Source organism: Bos grunniens, chromosome 25, assembly GCF_055505025.1.
Source record: "Bos grunniens cultivar Pamir isolate PY7600 chromosome 25, Bosgru_T2T1.0, whole genome shotgun sequence".
NCBI classification, from domain to species: Eukaryota; Metazoa; Chordata; class Mammalia; order Artiodactyla; family Bovidae; genus Bos; species Bos grunniens.
In genome coordinates this window covers 33,696,466-33,721,130 of record NC_141189.1, presented here as the reverse complement: position 1 = coordinate 33,721,130, position 24,665 = coordinate 33,696,466, and the positions used below count along the sequence as shown (strand labels likewise).

The 24,665-nt window shown below is 39.9% G+C and overlaps 1 protein-coding gene across 17 annotated transcripts in view; it reads left to right on the top strand.

The window, feature by feature from the left end:
* The window catches only part of ATF7IP2 (activating transcription factor 7 interacting protein 2), a 76,701-nt gene extending 56,397 nt beyond the window's left edge, over positions 1-20,304 (top strand). For 7 of the 17 annotated variants that reach the window (XM_086375814.1, XM_086375815.1, XM_086375808.1 and 4 more), the window contains 5 exons: positions 5,845-5,915; positions 7,090-7,151; positions 7,588-7,657; positions 18,084-18,169; positions 18,781-20,304. In XM_086375814.1, the coding sequence (XP_086231940.1) occupies positions 5,845-5,915; positions 7,090-7,151; positions 7,588-7,657; positions 18,084-18,169; positions 18,781-19,194 (703 nt within the window). In that variant the 3' untranslated portion in view covers positions 19,195-20,304. Of the gene's footprint in view, positions 1-5,844; positions 5,916-7,089; positions 7,152-7,587; positions 7,658-9,042; positions 10,676-18,083; positions 18,170-18,780 lie in introns of those variants that run through there. The other 10 variants (XM_086375806.1, XM_086375804.1, XM_086375812.1 and 7 more) reach the window with 2 other exon arrangements.
* The last annotated feature ends 4,361 nt before the right edge of the window (positions 20,305-24,665 follow it).

The window sequence follows — 24,665 nt, the reverse complement described above, 5'->3', positions numbered from 1 at the left end:
AACTCCAGCCCCTTCTCGCCATCCTGTCCCACCTAAGAGGGCTGTGGGGACAGAGACGAACTAGTGAATTTCACATTCTAGGGGCACAGGCTCACTAAAAGGCCTAATCATAAGAAAAGTAGAGTGCCTCCTCCTTCCGCACATTTTACCACTGCATTACTGAAGGCCTGTTTACCATAGTTCCTTTTAACCAGTACATCATGTCTACCTTTCAACAAAAAAATGACCCGACTAAAAATCAAAAACAACAATTTGAAGATACCAAACGAGCATCAGAACCAGAGTCAGATATGGCAGGAATGTTGAAATTATCAAACCAGGAATTTTTTAGAAACTATGATTAATGTACTTTAATGGAAAGAGACAAAATCCAAGAACTGGTTGGTAATGTAAACAGAGAGATGGAAATTCTAAGAAAAATGCTTGAGATAAAAACTACTGACAGAATTGAAGAAAGCTGTTTATGGGTTTATTAGTTAGACATTGCTAAGAAAAGCGATGACTGACTTTAATAATATGACTAAGAGGGGAAAAAAAAAATGACAATAACAACCCAGAATATCCAAGAGCTCAGGTCGCCTACTACAAAGGGAATTACATATGCATAATGGGAATTCCAGAAGGAAGAAAGAAAGGAACAAAAGCAATGTTTGAAGTAACAGTGACTAAGAATTTCTCCCAAATAAACATTAGAGACCAAACCACAATCCAGGGAGCTCAGAGAACACCAAGCAGGATAAATACCAAACACATACACCTAAGTATAGTTTAAACTTCAGAAAATTGAAGCTATCTTGAAAGCCAAGGAAAAAGCACCTTATCTATGGAGGAGCTAAGGTAAGAGTTACATCAACTTCTTTAAACTATACAAACAATAAGAAAGTAGAGTGAAGTTTTTCAAGTGTTATGAGAACAAAATTTACCAACCTAAAATGCTTTGCACTGTGGACATCCTTCAAAGTTGAAGGAGAAATAGTCTTTCTCAGACAAACAAAAATTTAGGGTATTAGGTGCCAATAGATCTGCCTTACAGGAAATGTTAAAAATTCTTCATAGAGAAGGAAAATGGTATGTCAGAAAATCAGATCTACATAAAGAAAAGGAATGCGTGAACATAAAGTAGAACCTTTTATTTTTCTTCTTAGTTGATTTAACTGATAAGAGTTTGTTCAAATTAATAGCAACAGTGTATTTGATTGTGTATGCATGTGTGTGCTTGTTAACACACTTACTATAAGTGAAATGAATGGCAGCACTGATTCAAGGAACAGAAAGAGGAATTAGGAATATTTTATTATTATAAGGTACTTGTAGGGGCTTTTATCAGTGACACAACAGAAAAGAATTTGCCTGCCATGCAGGAGACGCAGGTTCAATTTCTGGGTGGGGAAGATCCCCTGGAAGAGGAAATGGCAACTCACTCCAATATTCTTGGGAAATTCTATGGACAGAGGAGCCTGATGGGCTACAGTTAATGGGATCACAAAGAGTCGGATGTAACTGAGAATGAAGGTACTCCTTTTGAAGCAGTGTAGAATTTATTTGACAACTGACTTGGAGTAGTTGTCAATGTATATTGCAAACTCTAGGGAAGCTACTAATTAAAATAGTATAATATGCTAAAAAAGGAGAGAAAATAGAATAATATAAAATGTGTTTTGTTCATAACTGCCAAAACTTGCCCCAGGATGTCCTTCCGTAAGTGAAGGGATAAACAAATGTGGTACATTCAGACAATAGAATACTATTTAGTGCTTAAAAAAAAAAAAGAAAAGAAATGAGCTATCAAGCTATGAAAAGACCTGGAGGAAACTTAAATGTGTATTATTAAGTGAAAAGAAGCCAATATGAGAAAGCCATATACTGGTGATTTCAACTACATGACATTCTAGAAAAGGTAAAACTATGGAGACATAAGCATCTGAATGCAGAGTTCCAAAGAATAGCAAGAAGAGATAAGGCCTTCCTCAGTGATCAATGGAAAGAAATAGAGGAAAACAACAGAATGGGAAAGACTAGGGATCTCTTCAAGAAAATTAGAGATACCAAGGGAACAATTCATGCGAAGATGGGCTGGATAAAGGACAGAAATGGTATGGACCTAACAGAAGCAGAAGATATTAAGAAGAGGTGGCAGGAATACACAGAAGAACTGTACAAAAAAGATCTTCACGACCCAGGTAATCATGATGGTGTGATCACTCACCTAGACCCAGACATCCTGGAATATGAAGTCAAGTGGGCCTTAGAAAGTATCACTACAAACAAAGCTAGTAGAGGTGATGAAATTCCAGTGGAGCTATTTCAAATCCTGAAAGATGATGCTGTGAAAGTGCTGCACTCAATATGCCAGCACATTTGGAAAACTCAGCAGTGGCCACAGGACTCGAAAAGGTCAGTTTTCATTCCAATCCCAAAGAAAGGCAATGCCAAAGAATGCTCAAACTACCGCACAATTGCACTCATCTCACGTGCTAGTAAAGTAATGCTCAAAATTCTCCAAGCCAGGCTTCAGCAATATGTGAACCGTGAACTTCCAGATGTTCAAGCAGGTTTTAGGAAAGGCAGAGGAATCAGAGATCAAATTACCAACATCCGCTAGATCATAGAAAAAGGAAGAGAGTTCCAGAAAAACATCTATTTCTGCTTTATTGACTATGCCAAAGCCTTTGACTGTGTGGATCACAATAAACTGTGGAAAATTCTTCAAGAGATAGGAATACCAGACCACCTGACCTGCCTCTTGAGAAACCTATATGCAGGTCAGGAAGCAACAGTTAGAACTGGACATGGAACAACAGACTGGTTCCAAGTAGGAAAAAGAGTACGTCAAGGCTGTATATTGTCACCCTGCTTATTTAACTTCTATGCAGAGTACATCATGAGAAATGCTGTGCTAGAAGAAGCACAGGCTGGAATCAAGATTGCCGGGAGAAATATCAACAACCTCAGATATGCAGATGACACCACCCTTATGGCAGAAAGTGAAGAGGAACTCAAAAGCCTCTTGATGAAAGTGAAAGTGGAGAGTGAAAAAGTTGGCTTAAAGCTCAACATTCAGAAAATGAAGATCATGGCATCTGGTCCCATCACTTCATGGGAAATAGATGGGGAAACAGTGGAAACAGTGTCAGACTTTATTTTGGGGCTCCAAAGTCACTGCAGATGGTGATTGCGGCCATGAAATGAAAAGACACTTACTCCTTGCAAGGAAAGTTATGACCAACCTAGATAGCATATTAAAAAGCAGAGACATTACTTTGCCAACAAAGGTCCGTCTAGTCAGGCTATGGTTTTTCCAGTTGTCATGTATGGATGTGAGGGTTGGACTGTGAAGAAAGCTGAGCGCTGAAGAACTGATGCTTTTGAACTGTGGTGTTGGAGAAGACTCTTGAGAGTCCCTTGGACTGCAAGGAGATCCAACCAGTCCAGTCCGAAGGAGATCAGCCCTGGGATTTCTTTGGAAGGAATGATGCTAAAGCTGAAACTCCAGTACTTTGGCCACCTCATGTGAAGAGTTGACTCATTGGAAAAGACTCTGATGCTGGGAGGGATTGGGGGCAGGAGGAGAAGGGGACGACAGAGGATGAGATGGCTGGATGGCATCACTGACTCGATGGGCGTGAGTCTGAGTGAACTCCAGGAGTTGGTGATGTACAGGGAGGCCTGGCATGCTGCGATTCATGGGGTCACAAAGAGTTGGACACGACTGAGCAACTGAACTGAATGGAGATAGTAAGAAATCAAATGTTGTCAGAAGTTAGTAGGGAGAGATGAATAGGCAGGCAAAGCACTGGGGATTTTGGGGCAGTGAAACTATTTTATATTATACTGTAATGGTGGATACTTGTCATTATACATTTGTCAAAATCCATAGAACATCCTAACACTAAGAATAAATGCTACTGTGGGACTTCCCTGGTGGTCCAGTGGCTGACTCTGTGCTCACAATGCAGGGACCCCGGGTTCAATCCCTGGTCAAGGAACCAGATCCCACAACGAAGAGTGCAGTGCCTATGCCACAGCTGGATATCCTGCCTGCCACAACTAAAGATCCCCGTGCCACAACTAAGACCCCATACAGCCAAATAGTTGTAAAAGAGAGTGAATGCTATTGTAAACTATGAACTTTGGCAATAATGGTAATGTTAGCATAGTTTCATCAGTTGTAACAAGAGTACCACTGTGGTACAGGATTTTGTGGGAGGGTGTGTGGGAGGGGTTAGGAGGTATATGGGAAAACACTGTACATTCTACTCAACTTTACTATAAACGTAAAACTGCTATTGGAAAAGTTATTTAGTAATTTTTAAATGTACAAAATATTACTGAGACGAAGGAGGTATAAATATATAGTGAGATGCCATGTTTACAAATCAGAAAATTCATTGTTGATGTCACTTCACCCGGATTGTTCTATATATTTAGTGCACTCTTAAAATCTTGGCATCCTTTTCTGTAGAAAGTAACAAACGGATCCAAAACTTGTGTGAAGTGTTTCCTTGGTGCCTCAGTGGTAAAGAATCTGCCTGCCAGTGCAGGAGACAATGGTTTCAATCCCTTGTCCAGGAAGATCACACATGCCACAGAGCAACTAAGCCCATACATACACCACAAATATTGAGCCTGTGCTCTGGAGCCCAAGACCCACAACTACTATGCCCATGTGCTATAGCTTGTGAAGCCCTCATATCGTAGAGCCTGTGCTCCACAGCAATGAGACGCCCATGCACCACAACTATAGAAAAGCCTGTACAGCACTGAAGACCCAGCACAACCGAAAATAAACTAACAAAAACAACAACAACAACAAAAAACTTGTGTGAAATGCAAAAGACCTAGAAGGTGAAAACAGTGTTATAAAAGAATAACGTTGGAAGACATATACTACCTGAGTTCGACTTAACTGTGAGGCTATAAGAATTAAGAGAATGGTATTGGCATGAGGAAAGAAATATAAATCAGTGGACAAATTAAAGTATACAGAGAGTCCATTGGTTTTCAATGAAGTTGCCAAAATAATTTAATAAGGAAGAGGTAGTCTTTTCAACAAATGTTGCTGGAGTAACCAGAGAGGGAAAGTGAACCTCTTACAACATATACAAAAATAACTTGAAATGAATCATAGACCAAATAGCAAAGCTAAGAATTAAGAGCATCTATAAGAAAATGGCACAACCTTGTGTACCAGTCACGTGAAATTAATGTAGCAAATTAAATTGGCTTACTAAACTTTGTGTTAAGATTTTTCTTAACAAAAATTCCGATTTTAAATGTCAGATTCAAAAAAGTGCAGTCAGAGTAAAATGGAGCAGAAGACAGTCTTCTGACTCAGAATATTCTGTAACCATAATCAGCATCATTTATCATCCTTTCCTCAGTTTCTTACCTGTGGTAAATGTTGCTACTATTGTAATACAATGTAAAGTAGTGGCAGAATTAATTTTTAAGTATATTTTTATACTTCTTCATCTGTAACAAAGAGTTTGTTTCTTTTATACATTGTTTCATTTTCACGAAGGCACATATGTGTGCTAGAGTGACATTTGTATATTTTGTACACGTATAGATCTTGTATACTTATAGATTGTACATTTGGCTTTATTGTAAATGAATCTCTACTAAATTTTAAGGATCTCTACTGAATTCATTGTGTATCGTGAACTTTTGATTATATAAATAATTGGTTATACCCAGGGTTTCTTCGGTACTTGGTTAATCATCATTCTGACTCCCCCCACCAGTTCTTAGATTAAACATATCAGTTATGAAATGGTAAAATAGAATAATTATAACCATTGATTACATGTCTCAACATAATAATACATATTTGTTTCATTTTAGTAATAATGACGTCCTGTTGATTTCTGTGGAAAGTCCTAATTTGACAACTCCAGTTGCATCAAATCCAACAGGTATGTTAAGTTGATTAAAATATGATCTGTCAAATCAGAAAGCCTCAAAACAGTATTTAAAACAGAATTGAAAATTCTACTCTTAAAAATGTTTAATTTATATCTGTGATTAACCTGAATAAATCAGTTGATTGTTTAATAAAGTTGAGGTTCTTTTTAACCTTGTGTTAATCAATCTATGGCCTTTTCTTTCTTTACTTGTTGTTTCTTTGTTTACTTGTGTTGAGTGGCTTTATAAATTATAAAAATACTTTCATATCTGTTATTTGTACTTGTTTGCTCTGATCTTGGTGGTGGTAGTGATGTACTTTTGGATTTAAAGTTTGGCTAATCTGGGACTTCCCTGGCAGTTAAATGGTCAAGACTGGTCTCCCAATGCAGAGGGAACAGGTTTGATTTCTGGCTGGGGAACTAAGGTCCCACATGCTGCACAGCACAGCCAAAAAAGCAAAAAATAAAGTTTGGCTAATGTTTAGTTAATCTTTGATTTCTTTTAACTTAAAAAAAATAACACCTATGTTACTTTTTAGAGTTTCTCATTATACTTAGGTAAAAATCTTTAACCTTAGATTCCCAATCAATTTCCTTTCCCTTAAAATAGCTATCTGTTGGCTCATAATTTCTTCTTCAAAATTCCCCATTTCGTTTTCATTTTTAGTATATATTAAGAGAATTTAATTTGCATCTTATTTTCAGAAAACTTTATCTCCACTTACATAACTACTTAATTGCCCTCATGATTTGGGCTGTTAAGATTGTAAATCAGATAGTTAAGGGATATTATGCATTTATCTGATGCCTTTACTGGTTGTATGAAGAATCCTCTTCAGCCATTCCAGGTGGTCTAAAGATACTATAAATTTAAAAAATGTGTACATTTCCAAGTTTATTTCCTCAAATGCTACAGTAGTTTATAGACAGATACTCAAAAAAGAGTTACTAATACAGTTGTAAAGGTACCAAAACCTTTTGAACCAAAATTAGATTGTGCTTTTTTTGGACTGGTCCATTGGTCTTTGGAATACGTCAGTTGAGTTACAAATTTTTATGATTATATAATGGTTAGTTAGCATCCCCATTATTATTGTTTCAGCATTTGTATCTTATAAAGTCCATAAATATTGAATAGTTAGTAAACTTGTAAAATGTTCATATTTTAATAATTTTCTTTCAGCTACTGGAAAAATTGCATCAGGAAATTCTAACAATTCAGCTGATGCTGAAAAGAGAGCTATGGTAGGTAGTAAACATTGTCTCTGAATATTATTTATTTGAATATGTTAGTTCTAGGAACTTTAGTGTTGCTACATGTTGGATGACTCATCTATGTCATTCATTCTTTGGGAGAGTCATTCTCTGAGAAATTAATATCTGATTAGTTAGTATGACCAGGTTCCAGTAAAGTTTAAACATTAAAAAGCAAGTAGCTAATGATAAACATGTTTCACAACTGTGTTTATTACCAGATTAATTCATTTAGACTCTCCTGTCATCCTCACAGAAACTGGATAGTATTTTACGAGCTTCTCTTTCATAGTAGAGTTGAACTAAACTGTAAAACTTAAAGAATGTTCAATCTCTAGCTTATAAATGGTAATTTGAAATAACATGTTTTATTTTTAAAAAAACATTTTCTGTTGAGGCAAAATCTTATTTTTTAACAACTTTCCAGGCTATAGAGAAGAAGAAACATGATTCTGTGATTGATCTGACGAAAGACGACCTGTCAAACTGCAGCACAGGTAAAGGGTTTTACTTTTTCAAGAAAGTGGGAAAGGGTAACAACTCAAAATACATTTGACCCATTTATGAAGTTTTTTGTGTGTGTTAGTGTACATTAATTTTATCACGTGTAGATTTATGGGGCTGCCACTACAATCAAATTACACAGCTGTTACATCACTCCAAGTTTCCCTCATACTACCCGTAAGGATTTTTTTAGGGTTTTCCCCCAGTCCCTAAACCCTGGCAACCGCTAATCTGTTCCTCACTATTATATTATTGTGTGAATGTTTTATAAATATGATATAATATGTATCCTTCTTTCACTCAGCATAATTTCTCCCAAGGGTCATTTGAGTTGTTGAGCAAGTATTCCTTTTTATTGCTGAGTAGTATTCCATGGTGTGAATGTACAGTAATTTATCCATTCACTTATCTGGGTTGCCTGGGGCTATTGGAAATCTCTGTTTTACCTGTGAGACACACCTGTTCCTTAAACAATAGTGGCTATGAGGGGATGCTAGGGCATAATATGAAAATGTGACAGCAGTGCCCTCTTTCTCAGATTAAAACAAAAAGAAGTAAAATACAGTGTTCTTGCCTGGAGAATCCCAGGGACGGGGGAGCCTGGTGGGCTGCCATCTATGGGGTTGCACAGAGTCGGACAAGACTGAAGCGAGTTAGCAGCAGTAGCAGCAGCAGGGCTGCTAATAAATTACAAGGTTTCATCTCTTAATTGCACTTGTGTGTTTATGGTACTGCTTTAAATATTTAAATTCCACTTATTAGGATTGGGAAATTATGTAATACTTAAAAACAGAGATTACTATAGGAACTATACAGTCCAGTTCATTCTCCCATCACAACTGTGGATCCAGACAAAGGTTGGAACCATTGAAATCTTCAGGAACTTCATGATAGAATCAAAAACCCTTCAGTTTCCAATTTCAAAAAGATTAAAATGAATTGGAGTCCATAATGAATCTGGTTATATTTTTGTCTTTAGAGTAAAATCCAAATTCCTTAACAAGATATACAGAATTCTTTTATTAAATATCTTTAAATATTTTTTAAAAATTTTAAATGGTAGATAATTGCTTTACAGTGCTGTGTTGGTTTCTGCCATACAGCAGCATAAATCAGCCATAAGTATGCATATGTCCCCTCCCTCTTGAAAGTTCCTCTCACCCTATAACAGAATTTTTAATGACTTAAACGTTGAAAACTTTTTTAGCTTTATCTTCTACAAATTCCTTCCCTCTGCCTTAATAGCATCTCAATAGGCAGTGCTGCTCCTCTCCTTGCCATCACTGCATATGCTGTTCTCTCTGCCAGGAATGCTCTCTGCTCTGTGCCTCCCCAGGCTTGTCTGATGACCCCACTTATCATACTTTAATATATTCAGTTTAGACACTTGTGCTGAACTGTTCATCCGCTGGATCATAGAAAAAGCAAGAGAGTTCCAGAAAAACATCTATTTCTGCTTTATTGACTATGCCAAAGCCTTTGACTGTGTGCATCACAATAAACTGTGGAAAATTCTGAAAGAGATGGGAATACCAGACCACCTGATCTGCCTCTTGAGAAATTTGTATGCAGGTCAGGAAGCAACAGTTAGAACTGGACATGAAACAACAGACTGGTTCCAAATAGGAAAAGGAGTTTGTCAAGGCTGTATGTTGTCACCCTGTTTATTTAACTTATATGCAGAGTACATCATGAGAAACGCTGGACTGGAAGAAACACAAGCTGGAATCAAGATTGCCGGGAGAAATATCAATAACCTCAGATATGCAGATGACACCACCCTTATGGCAGAAAGTGAAGAGGAACTCAAAAGCCTCTTGATGAAAGTGAAAGAGGAAAGTGAAAAAGTTGGCTTAAAGCTCAACATTCAGAAAACGAAGATCATGGCATCTGGTCCCATCACTTCATGGGAAATACATGGGAAAACAGTGGAAATGGTGTCAGACTTTATTTTTGGGGGCTCCAAAATCACTACAGATGGTGATTGCAGCCATGAAATTAAAAGATGCTTACTCCTTGGAAGAAAAGTTATGACCAACCTAGATAGCATATTGAAAAGCAGAGACATTACTTTGCCAACAAAGGTTCGTCTAGTCAAGGCTATGGTTTTTCCAGTGGTCATGTATGGATGTGAGAGTTGGACTGTGAAGAAGGCTGAGCACCGAAGAATTGATGCTTTTGAACTGTGGTGTTGGAGAAGACTCTTGAGAGTCCCTTGGACTGCAAGGAGATCCAACCAGTCCATTCTGAAGGAGATCAGCCCTGGGATTTCTTTGGAAGGAATGATGCTAAAGCTGAAACTCCAGTACTTTGGCCACCTCATGCGAAGAGTTGACTCATTGGAAAAGACCCTGATGCTGGGAGGGATTGGGGGCAGGAGGAGAAGGGGACGACAGAGGATGAGATGGCTGGATGGCATCACTGACTCGATGGACGTGAGTCTCAGTGAATTCCAGGAGTTGGTGATGGACAGGGAGGCCTGACGTGCTGTGATTCATGGGGTCACAAAGAGTCGGACACGACTGAATGACTGATCTGATCTGATCTGATCCCTTCCAGGCAGAAATTGGCAATATTGGCTCTCCTTACCGTGGTATTTTGTGCATGCCTATATTATACCTTTATTTTTCTGTTCTATAATTGTTTCTGCACATACCTGTCTTCCTAAAAAGACTTAACGTTCTTTGCAGCAACTTTAATGTTTTTATTAATCTACCATTTTCATCTTTTTAGCACAGTGCTTGGCACACAGTGTACTTTTCCCAAAAAAATGTTGAATTAATGCAGATTTTGCATTAAATAGTTTTAAAAGAAATGTAAGTTTATATACTGTGAACAGGATTGTAAATTAATTTTTCTGGAAGACATTTTGTTACATCAAAACTTTACAAAAATGCAAGCCTTATGACTCAGTTCTTTGGATAATTATCTGAAAAGCCTAAAGTATAGAGGAAATATGAAAATGTTCATTGCAGTGCTATTCATGAAAAATAAAACTGGAAACCCTTAAATTTCTAGAAATAAGAGATTCATTGCAAAAATTAGATTTATGTGGTACAACCATATTCAGCCACTAAAAATAATATCAAAGAAGTATATATATTTACATAAACATGTTAATAATATATCAAGAGAAAAAAGTTATGAAAGTACATATGTAGACTCAGGGTGGAGTTAATGGGATCAGACTTAAACTAGTAGAAAACTAAACAAGATATAGGAAAATTTTTTTCACATATTACAGTACAGGACTGCAGTCTCTGAGAGAAGGAAATGAATGAGATGAGCCCTATGAGTTGCCCCAGCTTTCTTCCTAGATTGCCGTCCTCTGATGGAAATCCCAAGCAGAGAGAGGCTGTCTTGCTCAGGCAGAGGCAGAGATTGACATTCAGAGAGGCTGAGGCAGCTGGAATGAGGTGAAGAATACTATCAGATGAGGAAGCCACTCAGAGAAAGAGTTCCAAGAGGGTAGCATAAGAGTCCTCTTGAGTCTGCTGAAATATCAAGTCACACATGAATGAGTGAAATTGCATGAAACTGGGCAAAGAGAGGCCAACGAGCTTTACACTAAACATTTTCCAGAGCTCAAACAGCAGTGGTTTGAAATGTTTCAGATCTTACACACCACAGTGGCAGATTCTCACTGAATATATGGGTCTAAACTCATCTTAGAGCAAAGGCAACTCTAGCTTTGCCCTAATAAAACCAAAATAAGTGGCTAATCACACAAAGCCTACTTTTTTTCAAAGAAGACAATAGAATTTAACACACAACCATGTAAAATTCATAATATTCATCATCAGATTTTAAAGTCACTTGAGATATGAGGAAGAAAAATGGAATCCAAAACCAGGAGAAAAATTTGTCAAAAGAAAGACTTTTGACAGATAACAGAATTAACAGACTAAGACCTTAAAAGAATTGATAGAAATATACTCAAAGTTTTCAAGGAAAACATGAATAAATAAGAGAAATAAAAGACAGAAAATCAAATGAAGTAAAAAGAAACTACTCAAAGTTCAGTGGATAGAATAAAGAGCATATTAAGCAACCACACTGTTGGACTGGATAACAAAACAAGACCCAACTATAACAGCTACATGATATGCATTAAATATAAATATATGGTTAGGTTAAAATTAAAAGGCTGTAAGAAGGTAAGCCATGCAGACACTAATCATAAGAAAGTTAGAGTGGCTATATTATTATCAGACAGACTTAAGAACAAGGAATATTACCAGGGGAAAAAAAGGCTGTTTCATAACAGTGCAACACTCATTTCATCAGAAAGGCACACTAAACCTGTGTTTATGGGACTTCGTTGGTGGTCCAGTGGTTAGAATCTGCCTTCCAATGCAGGGGATGTGGGTTCAGTCCTGGGTAGGGGAACTTGTGGAGCAACTAAGCCCACATGCCACAATTACGAGCCTGTGCACCACAGCTACTGAGCCCTTGCACTACAACAGGAAAAGTCCATCCACACCACAACTAGAGGAAGCCCACACGCTGCAACCAAAAAACAAAGCAGTTGTTTTGGCTGACCCAGTGCATGCAAAAAACAAATCTACACTTAATGCACATTATGGTAGAACTTCAAGATTCCTAATATAAAAACTAATTGGACTGAAGTTATAAATAGAAAAATAATTATAATTTGAGATTCCAACACTCCCTTCTCAGTAGTTGATACAATATATAGTCAGTGAAGTTATAGAACCCTGAGCAACACTATCAACCAACTTAATAATCTACTTGACATTTATAGAACACTCAAACGCAGTCACAGAAGAAAATGCGTTCTTTTTAAGTGCATATGAAACATACCATAAAACTGGTTCTGGACCATAAAACTAATCTCAGTATATTTAAAAGGATAGAGAACATATTCTATGATTACAGATACGATACAACAAGTAATCAGTAACAGCTATTTGGGTAATACCTGGATATTTGGAAACTAAAGATTACATTTCTAAATAACCCATGAGTCAAAGAAATCAAAAGGGAAGTTCAAAAATATTTTGAACTGAATGAAAAAACAGCATATCAAAATCTGAAGAAATGCAACTAAACAGTGCTTAGAGGAAATTACTAGCATTAAATATTTATATTAGGAAAGGTAGAAAGTAAAATGAAAGTCTAACGTGAATAACATAAGATTCTGCCTTAAAACACTGCTTTGCCAACAAAGGTCTGCTAGTCAAAGCTATGGTTTTTCCAGTAGTCATGTATGGATATGAGAGTTGGACCGTAAAGAAGGCTAAGTGCCAAAGAATTTATGTTTTTGAGCTGTGGTGTTGGAGAAGACTCTTGAGAGAGTCCCATGGACTGCAAGAAGATCAAGCCAGTCAATCCTAAAGGAGATCAACCCTGAATTGGAAGTCATTGGAAGGACTGATGCTGAAACTGTAGCTCTAATACTTTGGCCACCTAATGCAAAGAGCTGACTCATTAGAAAGGACCCTGATGCTGGAAAAGATTGAAGGCAGAAGGAGAAGGGGATGACAGAGGACGAGATGGGTGGATGGTATCGATTCAATGGACATGAGTTTGAGCAAGTTCCTGGAGATGGTGATGGACAGGGAAGCCTGGCGTGCTGCAGTCCATGGTGTTGCAAAGAGTTGAACACAACTGAGCAACTGAACAACAGCAACTGCCTTAAGATGTTAGTACAAAAAGAACAAATTAAACCCAAAGCAAGTAGGTGACCCATCACTAGAGAAGATAAGGGGATCACAAATAAACAGAAGAAGACATTCTCAACATTTTTCATCACTAGGGAAGTTAAGACCATAATGAGATACTACAACACGCCACTAAAATGGCTGAAATGAAAACAACTGAAAATATACAAAGTGCTGATAAGGATGTGGAACAACCTGGAATTCTCTTGTTTTGCTGGTAGGAATGTAAAATGGTAAAACCACTTTGGAAGTGGTTTTGCAGTTTCTAAACACACTAGCAATTGACACTATTATTCCACCTTTAGGTATTTATCAAGAGAGATGAAAACCTACATCTACACAAAATGCTCTGTCGTTCAGACTCTGCAACCCTGTGGACTGTAGCCCATCAGGCTCCTCTGTCCATGGGGTTTTTCAGGCAAGAATATTGCAATAGGTTGCCATTTCCTTGTGCAGGGGATCTTCCAACCCAGGGATCAAACCTGCATCTCACCTGTCTCCTCTACTGCAGGTGGATTCTTTACCACTGAGGCATTGGGGAAGCCCATCTACACAAAGACTTTTACACAAATGTTCATAGCAACTTTGTTCATAATAGTCCCAAACTAGAAACAACCCAAATGTCCATGAATAGATAAGTAGGTTGTGACATAACTGTCTATAGAGCTAAATACTACTCAACAATAAAAATGAATGAAATATATTATTATATACAACAACGTTGATGAATCTCAGAAACAAAATGTTGAACAAAAACCATGTTAATTCGGTTTATTAGAATTAACATGGTTTATTAGAATTAACAAATTCTAGAAAAAGCTATCTAATTGTTAGTGACAACAGACCTGTGGTTTCATGGGGCCAGTGATGAGAGAGGGATTGTGAATATTACTGAGTTTAAGTTTGTACTGCTCACCGCATGACAGGACAGTAAATCGAGAGATGAGTTGTTAGGGCAAGGAGTGGCAACTTCCTTCAGAAAGCCAGGAAACTTAAGAAGATGGTTGACTAGTGTCCCAAAGAACCATCTCCTCTGGGTTAGAATTCAGGCTTCTTTTATACTAAAAGGGGAGGGAATGTGGTTGGTTGCTACAGACTTCTTGGTGTCAGAATCCTTTGTTCTTGGCAGCTATTTGTTCATATAGGTCCCTTCACAGTGTTCCTATAAACCTCCAGCAAGACAAATGTTATCCTCTGTTCTGCAACTTTTTAATCTCTATGTAAATGGAAAGTGTTATATAACTTTAAAGGTCAGCCCTTGAGAATGAGCGCTCCTGTATATTTCAGGCCATCAGCAACATTTTTAACTTATAGCAAAAGCAGTAGCATACAAAGGTTCAAGTAAAATAGATCCAATATGGACTCAGATTCATTTGTATTATCAAAAGGGACACTATTTGGTGTAATATAAACATTGTATCTTGAATTTGGTGAGGGTTTCACAATAATACATTTGTCAAAACTCAAAAAGAGTTTTTGCACATTTTAAATGGGTACATTATACTGTATGTAAATTGTATCTGAATAGTTCACTTTTATGGCAAAGCTAGTGGAGGTGATGGAATTCCAGCTGAGCTATTCCAAATCCTGAAAGATGATGCTGTGAAAGTGCTACACTCAATATGCCAGCACATTTGGAAAACTCAGCAGTGGCCACAGGACTCGAAAAGGTCAGTTTTCATTCCAATCCCAAAGAAAGGCAATGCCAAAGAATGCTCAAACTACCGCACAATTGCACTCATCTCACACGCTAGTAAAGTAATGCTCAAAATTCTCCAAGCCAGGCTTCAGCAATATGTGAACCGTGAACTTCCTGATACTCAAGCTGGTTTCAGAAAAGGCAGAGGAACCAAAGATCAAATTGCCAACATCCGCTGGATCATGGAAAAAGCAAGAGAGTTCCAGAAAAACATCTATTTCTGCTTTATTGACTATGCCAAAGCCTTTGACTGTGTGCATCACAATAAACTGTGGAAAATTCTTCAAGAGATGGGAATACCAGAGCACCTGATCTGCCTCTTGACAAATTTGTATGCAGGTCAGGAAGCAACAGTTAGAACTGGACATGGAACAACAGACTGGTTCGAAATAGGAAAAAGAGTACATCAAGGCTGTATATTGTCACCCTGCTTATTTAAATTATATGCAGAGTACATCATGAGAAACGCTGGACTGGAAGAAACACAAGCTGGAATCAAGACTGCCGGGAGAAATATCAACAACCTCAGATATGCAGATGACACCACCCTTATGGCAGAAAGTGAAGAGGAACTCAAAAGCCTCTTGCTGAAAGTGAAAGTGGAGAGTGAAAAAGTTGGCTTAAAGCTCAACATTCAGAAAACGAAGATCATGGCATCCGGTCCCACCACTTCAAGGGAAATAGATGGGAAAACAGTGGAAACAGTGACAGACTTTATTTTTCTGGGCTCCAAAATCACTGCAGATGGTGATTGCAGCCATGAAATTAAAAGACGCTTACTCCTTGGAAGGAAAGTTATGACCAACCTAGATAGCATATTCAAAAGCAGAGACATTACTTTGCCAGCAAAGGTTTGTCTAGTCAAGGCTATGGTTTTTCCAGTGGTCATGTATGGATGTGAAAGTTGGACTGTGAAGAAGGCTGAGCGCCGAAGAATTGATGCTTTTGAACTGTGGTGTTGGAGAAGGCTCTTGAGAGTCCCTTGGACTGCAAGGAGATCCAACCAGTCCATTCTGAAGGAGATCAGCCCTGGGATTTCTTTGGAAGGAATGATGCTAAAGCTGAAACTCCAGTACTTTGGCCACCTCATGTGAAGAGTTGACTCATTGGAAAAGACTCTGATGCTGGGAGGGATTGGGGGCAGGAGGAGAAGGGGATGACAGAGGATGAGATGGCTGGATGGCATCACTGACTTGATGGGCGTGAGTCTGAGTGAACTCCAGGAGTTGGTGATGGACAGGGAGGCCTGGCGTGCTGGGATTCATGGGGTCGCAAAGAGTCGGACACGACTGAGTGACTGATCTGATCTGATCTGATGGGCTTCCCTGGTAGCTCAGATGGTAAAGAATCTGCCTTCAGTGCAGAAGACCCAGGTTTGATCCTTGGGTCAGGAAGATCCCCTGGAGAAGGGAATGGCTACCCACTTCAGTATCCTTTTTTGGAGAATTCCATGGACAGAGTAGCCTGGTGGGGTTATTGTCATGGAGTCACAAAGAGTCAGACACGACTGAGCGACTTCCACTTTGTCTTTTAAATGCAAACTTTAAAAATCATGTCTATAATATAAATATTTACAAGTGAATACATGCAGCAAAGGGTCTGGAAGGTCAAACACCAAAGGATTAAGTTGAAACTGGAAGCCACAATTCTCCCCTAGCAATTTAATGAGAAAGAATGTTAAAATAATGGGGTGCTTGCTACTGTTGTTTTGAGAATACAAAGTTCTAAAGTAACCATTACGCATTTTTATGTAGATAAGGATAAAAGCTGCAGAGTATTCACAAGACATTGACATTGATGGTGCGGAGGATCTAAACATTAACTGATTTGGGATAAAAGTCCTGCTTTGTTTCTAACCTGTTTAAATTTGCTAAGGGCTTGTTGACCTACCACCTTGAAAGAAGGAATGTTAGTTATGGAAAGCTATTATCTGTTGGAATTTTTTTTTTGTATGAAACTATTCACTTGAAAATATAAAGAAGGTTATTTGTATCAGCTCTTGTGCGTCGATAAACCTGCAGATTATGATTTCACAAGTCTAGTTCTAATTAACAAACCCATTAAAAAGGCTGTGCAGATTATCTTAGAATTAAAAGCATAAAATCATTACCTCTTCTAGAAAGATTTTTTTAATACCAGTAAATAATGTGACTAATAAGGTATCTTTGAAACACTATGTAGAATCTTAATTATCCTTGTCAGTTGAAAGGAAAACACAAATGAAAGAAATTTTATTTGAGGAGATTCATAAAATATATTAAAGTTATTAATATATCACAGCACACACAATGAATCTAAAATGGTTTTTGCTGCTTATTTATGTTCAAATTTCTGAAATTTCTAGCTGTCGGACCCTGCTTTCCAACGTGAAGCCCTTTTTCTTACTATCCTCTTAATACTCTCCCTGGTTGTCCTCAAACTATTCTTGTACCTACTAAACTTTCTCTCCCTCACACCCACATTTTCTCTATTTTTCTCCTTTTCTTTCTTCTTCTAACCATCTCTCTTTCTTCCATTCTCTGTTCTGTCTCTTCTTCCTCCCCTCTCTTTCAACAGCACACAGTTTATGTCTTATTCCCCCCTGGGCTACATGGCCCTCAGCAGTAGATATACTTGCAACCCAGGTCTGCGTGAGTTCTAGTCTGAATTCGCAGATCTTGGTTGTATCGCACCTTCATACAGGACTGTGAACCGTTCTGTGTTTACAGACAATCGTGCTGACCTGACGGCAGCATCCGCCCCCTAAAGACTGCTAAGCAGGAATCCCTCTTCTGTGGGTAATGTTTCCTAGTTCCCAACTGCACCACGATGTGCATGTTTACCTTAAAGGGGGACTTTTGTCATATAAAAGAAAAATTATCTATATTTGATACCTTTGGGTCTCGAACTTTTAGCAAAAGTTTATCTTCTTATTTCACAGTTTTATAATTTTAATTTACATTTATTTATTACACAAGATGTAAACTGTTGGCTTTAAAGGTTATGGGATTGATTATTGCAGATAAATTTTACTTTTAAACTTTGTGTTGTTCACAGAAAGCCCAGTATCCACCCTTGAGTCACCTGTGAAAGCTGTTTCAGTCTCAAAAGAGACCACTCCAGTGTCACAAAATGCAGCCCAGGTACTGATACAAAATGTTCTGTAAGGGTTATTTGTTCCAAGTTGAATGAAAGCACCCATTTCACTAATGAAGAAACACTGGGTCATGTTTCATCTTCGAAAGCACTTTAGTATGCTTTTTAAGTGTGCTGTTATGAATCTACTTACTTACTCAATTAAAATAATGTAGTTGAATTTTCCAGAAGCTACAGAATTAAAACAAGTCCATTTTTTAATCCAACCAATTGGAAAAGATTTTTAAGAGTAGTTGCCATTGTTAATGAGGGTGGAGGGAAATGGGTGTTCTCCTACACTTGTACTTTTCATGTAAATTGGCACAGTGTTTGGGAACACAGTTTGGCAATGAGATGGAATATTTCTCCAGAAGGTCTGGGACCTAACCCATTCTAGATTAGTGATATTCCAAAGTGTACAGATCTTAACTCGAAAAGAAGCTAATGTTTGAAAAATCTGGAACCAGCCTCACAAATCCCTGAAGCATCCTTTTGCTCTTATGATTTTGATAAATGGATTGAGGAATGGGAAACATATTGTAGAACTGTGGTTGACCACTTTAAAAACAATCAGAACCCACCCGCCCCGCTTGCTGAACTTTGTGTGAACGTGTTTCAGGTTTGTGAGTCCTTTGAGCACCTGCCACCTCTCCCGGAGCCGCCGCTACCGCTGTCGGAGCTGGCAGACAAAGTCCGCGACACGCTTCCTCCTCAGAAGCCTGAGCTCAAAGTAAAACGGGTGCTGCGGCCCAGGGGCATCGCCCTGACGTGGAACATCACCAAAATCAACCCCAAGTGTGCCCCCGTGGAAAGCTACCACCTCTTCCTGTGCCATGAGAACCCTAGTAATAAGCTGATCTGGAAGAAAATTGGAGAAATTAAAGCTTTACCACTCCCAATGGCCTGTACTTTATCTAAGTTTTTAGCTTCCAGCAAGTATTATTTTACTGTCCAATCGAAAGACATTTTTGGGCGATATGGACCATTTTGTGATATAAAATCCATTCCTGGGTTTTCTGAAAATCTTACCTAAAAGAAAAAAATGTATTTGCTAATTGTACATTTTGCGTTTTCATATTTGAATTATTTGTTTACAATGTTTCTGTAACACTATTCATTGTCTTAAAGGGCCAGTTCAGATTGTGAACCCTTCATACCGGGACAGTCCTTTTTCCCATGTTGTAAGTGGCCTCTTGTTTAATGAATTCTGATTGACGTTCAGGAAGTACTTCAATAGATATCATGGACCCATGCCACTCAGCCGTAGGTACAATAACTTTGGTACTATGGAGCTGTTGCTTCTATGAGAAACCCTAGGATGCAAGCAGCCCCCATTTTCTCTGTTGACAGTCCACTTTTGGTGACTTTTTGTGTTCCCATACAGGCACAGGGAAATTCAGCTGTTTACTGAGGCCAGATCATCCGCTAGGGTGCATCTCCACCAAGGTTTTATGAGACTAGATGTCTTCCCATTCTGTTCATATTTGAAGGGCTATGAATTTGTACCCCCTCAACTCCCCCCTTTTGTTTTGGGCCATGTCAATCATTTGGGGAAACAGTTTAGAGGTTTTCCCTAAATCAGTTTGTATACTTTAACGTGTAATAAAGCTAGTTAAACGTTGTGTGCTGTGTACACAAAAAATAAAATAGCTTTTGTAAAATAAAAAATCCAACCAGCTATTTGAATTGAGGAAAATGAAGTTGTGTGCCTTAAATTTAAGGCTTTAATTTGCTGAACCCCTTTGTTCATTTCCTGGCTGCCATCATTACTCAGAAAAAGAATATAACACAGAGGGCTCCCATAGATGTATCCTGCTTACCTCTGTCTTAGGGATCACTGCTGTGATGTTGCAGCTCCTACAGATAGCCTAAGAAACACAACAGGTGAGCACAGTGGACAAGTGTCAGTCAGGACCCAAGGGGAAAAACTGAATGAGTAACACTAGTATGTTAAGAAAACAGAAAAATAGCTGTTAGTGGGAAACTCTGTTCCCACAAAGAGGCATTCCTGGCTGGTATGTAGTGAAAGTTCAGATGTCAGAGGCTCTGAGACTTAAAAAACTGAACCAGGGAATGGCTTTCCTTGGCATTTTGTGAATGCTGTCACATCTTCAGTCATAAATAAAGATGTTGTTTTTCAGTCTCCTGTGTCTTTACCTTTTCAAACAGTATGACTGGGAGAGCCAGATTCTGAACTGAATTTGAAGAGATGAGCGCCCCCTGTGAGGTCCTGTTTCCGGCCCAGAGCGGTGGAGGGCATGCTGCAGCAGAGGACAAGGACTTCACCTAGGGCACCTTTGGGTTGGCATCAGCTGGAGTTTGACTTCACCAAGCGAGGCCCAGCGCCCTGACCCCATAGCAGGACTTCCGTGTGCATCAGCAGAGTGAAACTGCGCCCCACCCAGCGGATCTTCTGGCCTGCTAATAGGTAAACAAGCCTTCAGGAAGAGAACTGTTCACAATAACAGGAAGAGGAGGCATGCAGATGGCAAGCATCCTCAAACTGCTGGCTCAAAAAGCATTAGTGTTTGTTGCGTTTTTCTGGATCAAGGGCAAGATTCTCAACTGTTATCCAGCAGGGACACCAGAACAGACCCGGCCTGGGGACAAGACCAGGACGTGTACAGTTACACAGTACAAAGTAAACACCCCACCCCCACCCAGGAAAAGTCTCATGTTCTTTTTGTGGGAAATCTTTATGCCTCTTAAGCCACAGAACCAACCAAACTGATTGACAGGCTAAAATTGACTATATTGAGAAAAGGCTGTGGGTAGTTTATGGAATTCCAGGGAGCTGAAAGACTCTGGCTTGGAAAACAGGAAAGGGGAAAAGATAACTTTGCAACAAATTCCCGTGAGGTTTCAGACTTGAGATGGTTTATGCAATTTATATTCTACCACATAATAATATGTTGACTTTTAAAAATGCACAACTGTGATACGTCAACTTCAAAAAAATGCACGATGTGAGAGTTGTGAGTTAAGTCTTATTTGGGGTAAAATGAGAACTGCAGCCCAGGAGACAGCATCTCAGGTAGCTCTGCGAAACTGCCCCAAAGAGGCAGGGGGTGTGATTTGGGTGAAGGGGAAATACATGCAACCAAGCACTACACTTCCAAAAGGTTTCTATAGTCTTATGAAGATTTTGCTAGTCATGAAGAACAGTCACCATGAAAGATTTTAGTGGTTTTCTAGATGCGAGAAGATACAAGAATTGGGCTCATAAAATCACCTGCTGAAAATACCTATGTGAAGACCTGTTCTGCCAGTTCCCCAACCCCTCAAAGCACAGAGGGACTCATTTCTCATCTCCACCCTGAACTCTCAGGGGGGTTGAAGGTCAGCAGCTGCAGCAGCACATGATTTAATCCTTATAGGTGACAAGTGCCAATTTGTAGTTGACATGAAGACATTTTCTGCCCATTTTAAAGATGTGGAAACAGCCCCTGGGAGCTACGTTGGCTTGCCCAAGGCATGGAGACCCAGCCCATTTACACGCGGTGCTCTGGTCCTGGGTTCCGCCTATACACACCGGTTGTGCTGCCCAGAGGGGACAACAGGTGAAACGAAACCTTCCACACTGTCCTTGCTGCCTTATGGCTCCAGAGTCAAAACCCCAGACACACATCTCCTCTGGCATTTGCAATCCATGAGAGGTGCACTCTGCTGCTCTTAATAGGGTAGATGTGCTGGCTTTGGGTCCTGTCTGCATCTCTAGGCTGGAACTGCCTTCCCAGGATGTCCTTCCCTGGCTGGTCCTGGTTTAGTGTCACGAGACACTGCATGAGACTCAGAGCAGAAGCACAGCATCAGTTCCCTACTGTAAGTTCTAAAAATGGATGCAGGGCATCAGGGTGTGGTGGCTCCCAGGCTCTGCTGGCTACAGACTCTCAGCTCCCGCCACTTCCACCAGCGCCTGTCCAAGTACAGGGCACGTCTGTGTGCTGCCCTGGGCCCTTCTTACTGGGCGTGTTTCCTGTGGCTTCAAGGCTGGAGGTGGTGACACAGAGACGTGCTTCCAGTTTGTACTTGCTCTTGTCCATGTCCTTCCTTCCTGTCGACCACCTGGCTGACCTCTGGCGATGCCAGACTCGAGTAGACTTGGAGGGAACAGCTTGCATAGACTTCTCCATGAGCTCTCCCACAGCGGGCCAGGTCTAGCCAGTTGTACAGCTTTGACGGCTCCCTCACTGAGACCATGAGGCCCCCACACAGCAGAGGCGCATTCTCACCCCAGGAGCTGAGTAGGGCAGTAGCTTGTCCAACTGTCCTAGAAACGGAGTGTCTTATATGTTGTTCTTGTGGAATTAGGAATTCACAAAAAGACCCTTGAGTCTGAAAGCCAGTTCCAGCCTTCTTCACTGTGAGGTTAGCATCTGAGCCTCCTGTTTCTCAACATGTTGACTCCTTCCTCTCCCTCTTTCTTCCTCTTTCATTATTTAACTGGGGCTCTGCTGCCTGAGCTCAAGAACTGTGAGAGATTCAGGGTCATTGTAAGGAGTTAACAATGTAACATAGAATACCTTGGATAAAGCAAGTCCTTTATTAGCAAATAGTTGAAATCAAAAACATTTAAGTCTATGCTAGGGGCTAGGGAAATTAGAAATACCTTGTTTCTGAGGTAACCACTAATTTACTGGGGTGCAAGGGTCAGCAGGAGATGGCATGTCACTCAGAGGTGGCTGTGGACATAGAAGAAAATCCTTTTAAAGATTTTTAAATCCTTTTAAAGATTCTCAGGAAGACTCTTGAGAGTCCCTTGCACTGCGAGGAGATCAAACCAGTCAATCTTAACAGAAATCAACCCTGAATATTCATTAGGAGGACTGATGCTGAAACTGAAGCTCTAATACTCTGCCAGTCAGTGCAGAGTCAACTCATTGGAAAAGACCCTGATGCTGGGAAAGACTGATGCCAGGAGGAGAAGAGGACAACAGGACAAGATGGTCAGGTGGCATCACCAAGTCAATGGACATGAGTTTGAGCAAACTTCGGGAGATAGTGGAGGACAGGGAAGCCTGGCGTGCTGTGGTCCATGCGGTTGCAGAGTCAGACACAGCTGAGTGACTGAACAACAACAACAGTGTGAACATGTTTCTAGTATGGAGACAGGAGCGGAGACAGAGGCAGAGCCTGGAGTGAGGCAGTCACAAGCCAAGGAACTGTGGAGCCACCAGAAGCTGGAAGAGGGGAGGAGGGATGGTCCTCCAGAGACTTCAGAGGGAGCATAGCCCTGCCAGCCTCTTGATTTCAGATTTCCAGCCTCTCAAGCTGTGAGAAAATCCATTTCTGTTGTTCCAAGCCACCGAGTTTGTGGTAATTTGTTAAGCAGCCTTAGGAAAATTAATCCAGTCACTCATCACTGGGGACCACGATTTGTTTAAAACAATGACGCCTGGCCTTATAATTTGTAGAGCTGGGACTTCCAAGGTGTGTTGCAGGAAGGAGGACCCCTTCCACGGCTCCAAAGGGAGCATTTGTCTAAAACTCAGAAATGAATTGTCTAAGTAGACACATGTGTACACAAAGCAAGAGACTTTATAGGGAAGTGGTGCCCAGCTGGAGAGCAGGAGGAGGAGGGAACACAGGAGGCCTGCCCCGCCTCGTGGCTCTAGGGTTTCATGGTGATGGGATTAGTTTCCAGGTTGCCTTAAGCCAATCATTCTAATTCATTCTGATTCAGGGTCCTTCTGGTAGCATACGCATCACTGAGCCAAGATGGATGCCAGTGAGAAGGATTCTGGGAGGTAGCAGGACACGTGGCATCTCCTTTTGACCTTTCCTGAATTTTTCCATTGATGTTGGCTTGTTAGTTCTATGTTCCTTATCTGGAGCTCCTGTTGTGAAATAACTCACCTAAATGGTCACTGTGCAGCCTGGCCAAGGTGAGTGGTCTCAGTCAGTGTTTCCCATAACAAGTGCCCGTAAGACACTCTCATTAGCTGTTGTTCAGTCGCTAAGTCATGTCTGACTCTTTGTGACTCCATGAACTGCAGCATGCCAGGCTTCCATCCTTCACTATTTTCCAGAGTTTGCTCAAATTCATGTCCATTGAGTCAGTGATGCCATCCACCCATCTCATCCTCTGTCACCCCCTTCTCCTCTTGCCCTCAGTCTTTCCCAGCATCAGGATCTGGCTTGATCTGGTTTGATCTCCGTGCCTTCCTCAGCAATCAATCCTAAGAAATAGAGGAAAACAATAGAATGGGAAAGACTAGAGATCTCTTCAAGAAAATTTGAGAGACCAGGGGAACATTTCATGCAAAGATGGGCTCAATAAAGGACAAAAATGGTATGGACCTAGCAGAAGCAGAAGATATTAAGAAGACGTGGCAAGAAGAACTGTACAAAAAAGATTTTCATGACCAAGATAATCACGATGGTGTGATCACTCACCTAGAGCCAGACATCCTGGAATGTGAAGTCAAGTGGGCCTTAGAAAGCATCACTACAAACAAAGCTAGTGGAGGTGATGGAATTCCAGTGGAGCTATTTCAAATCCTG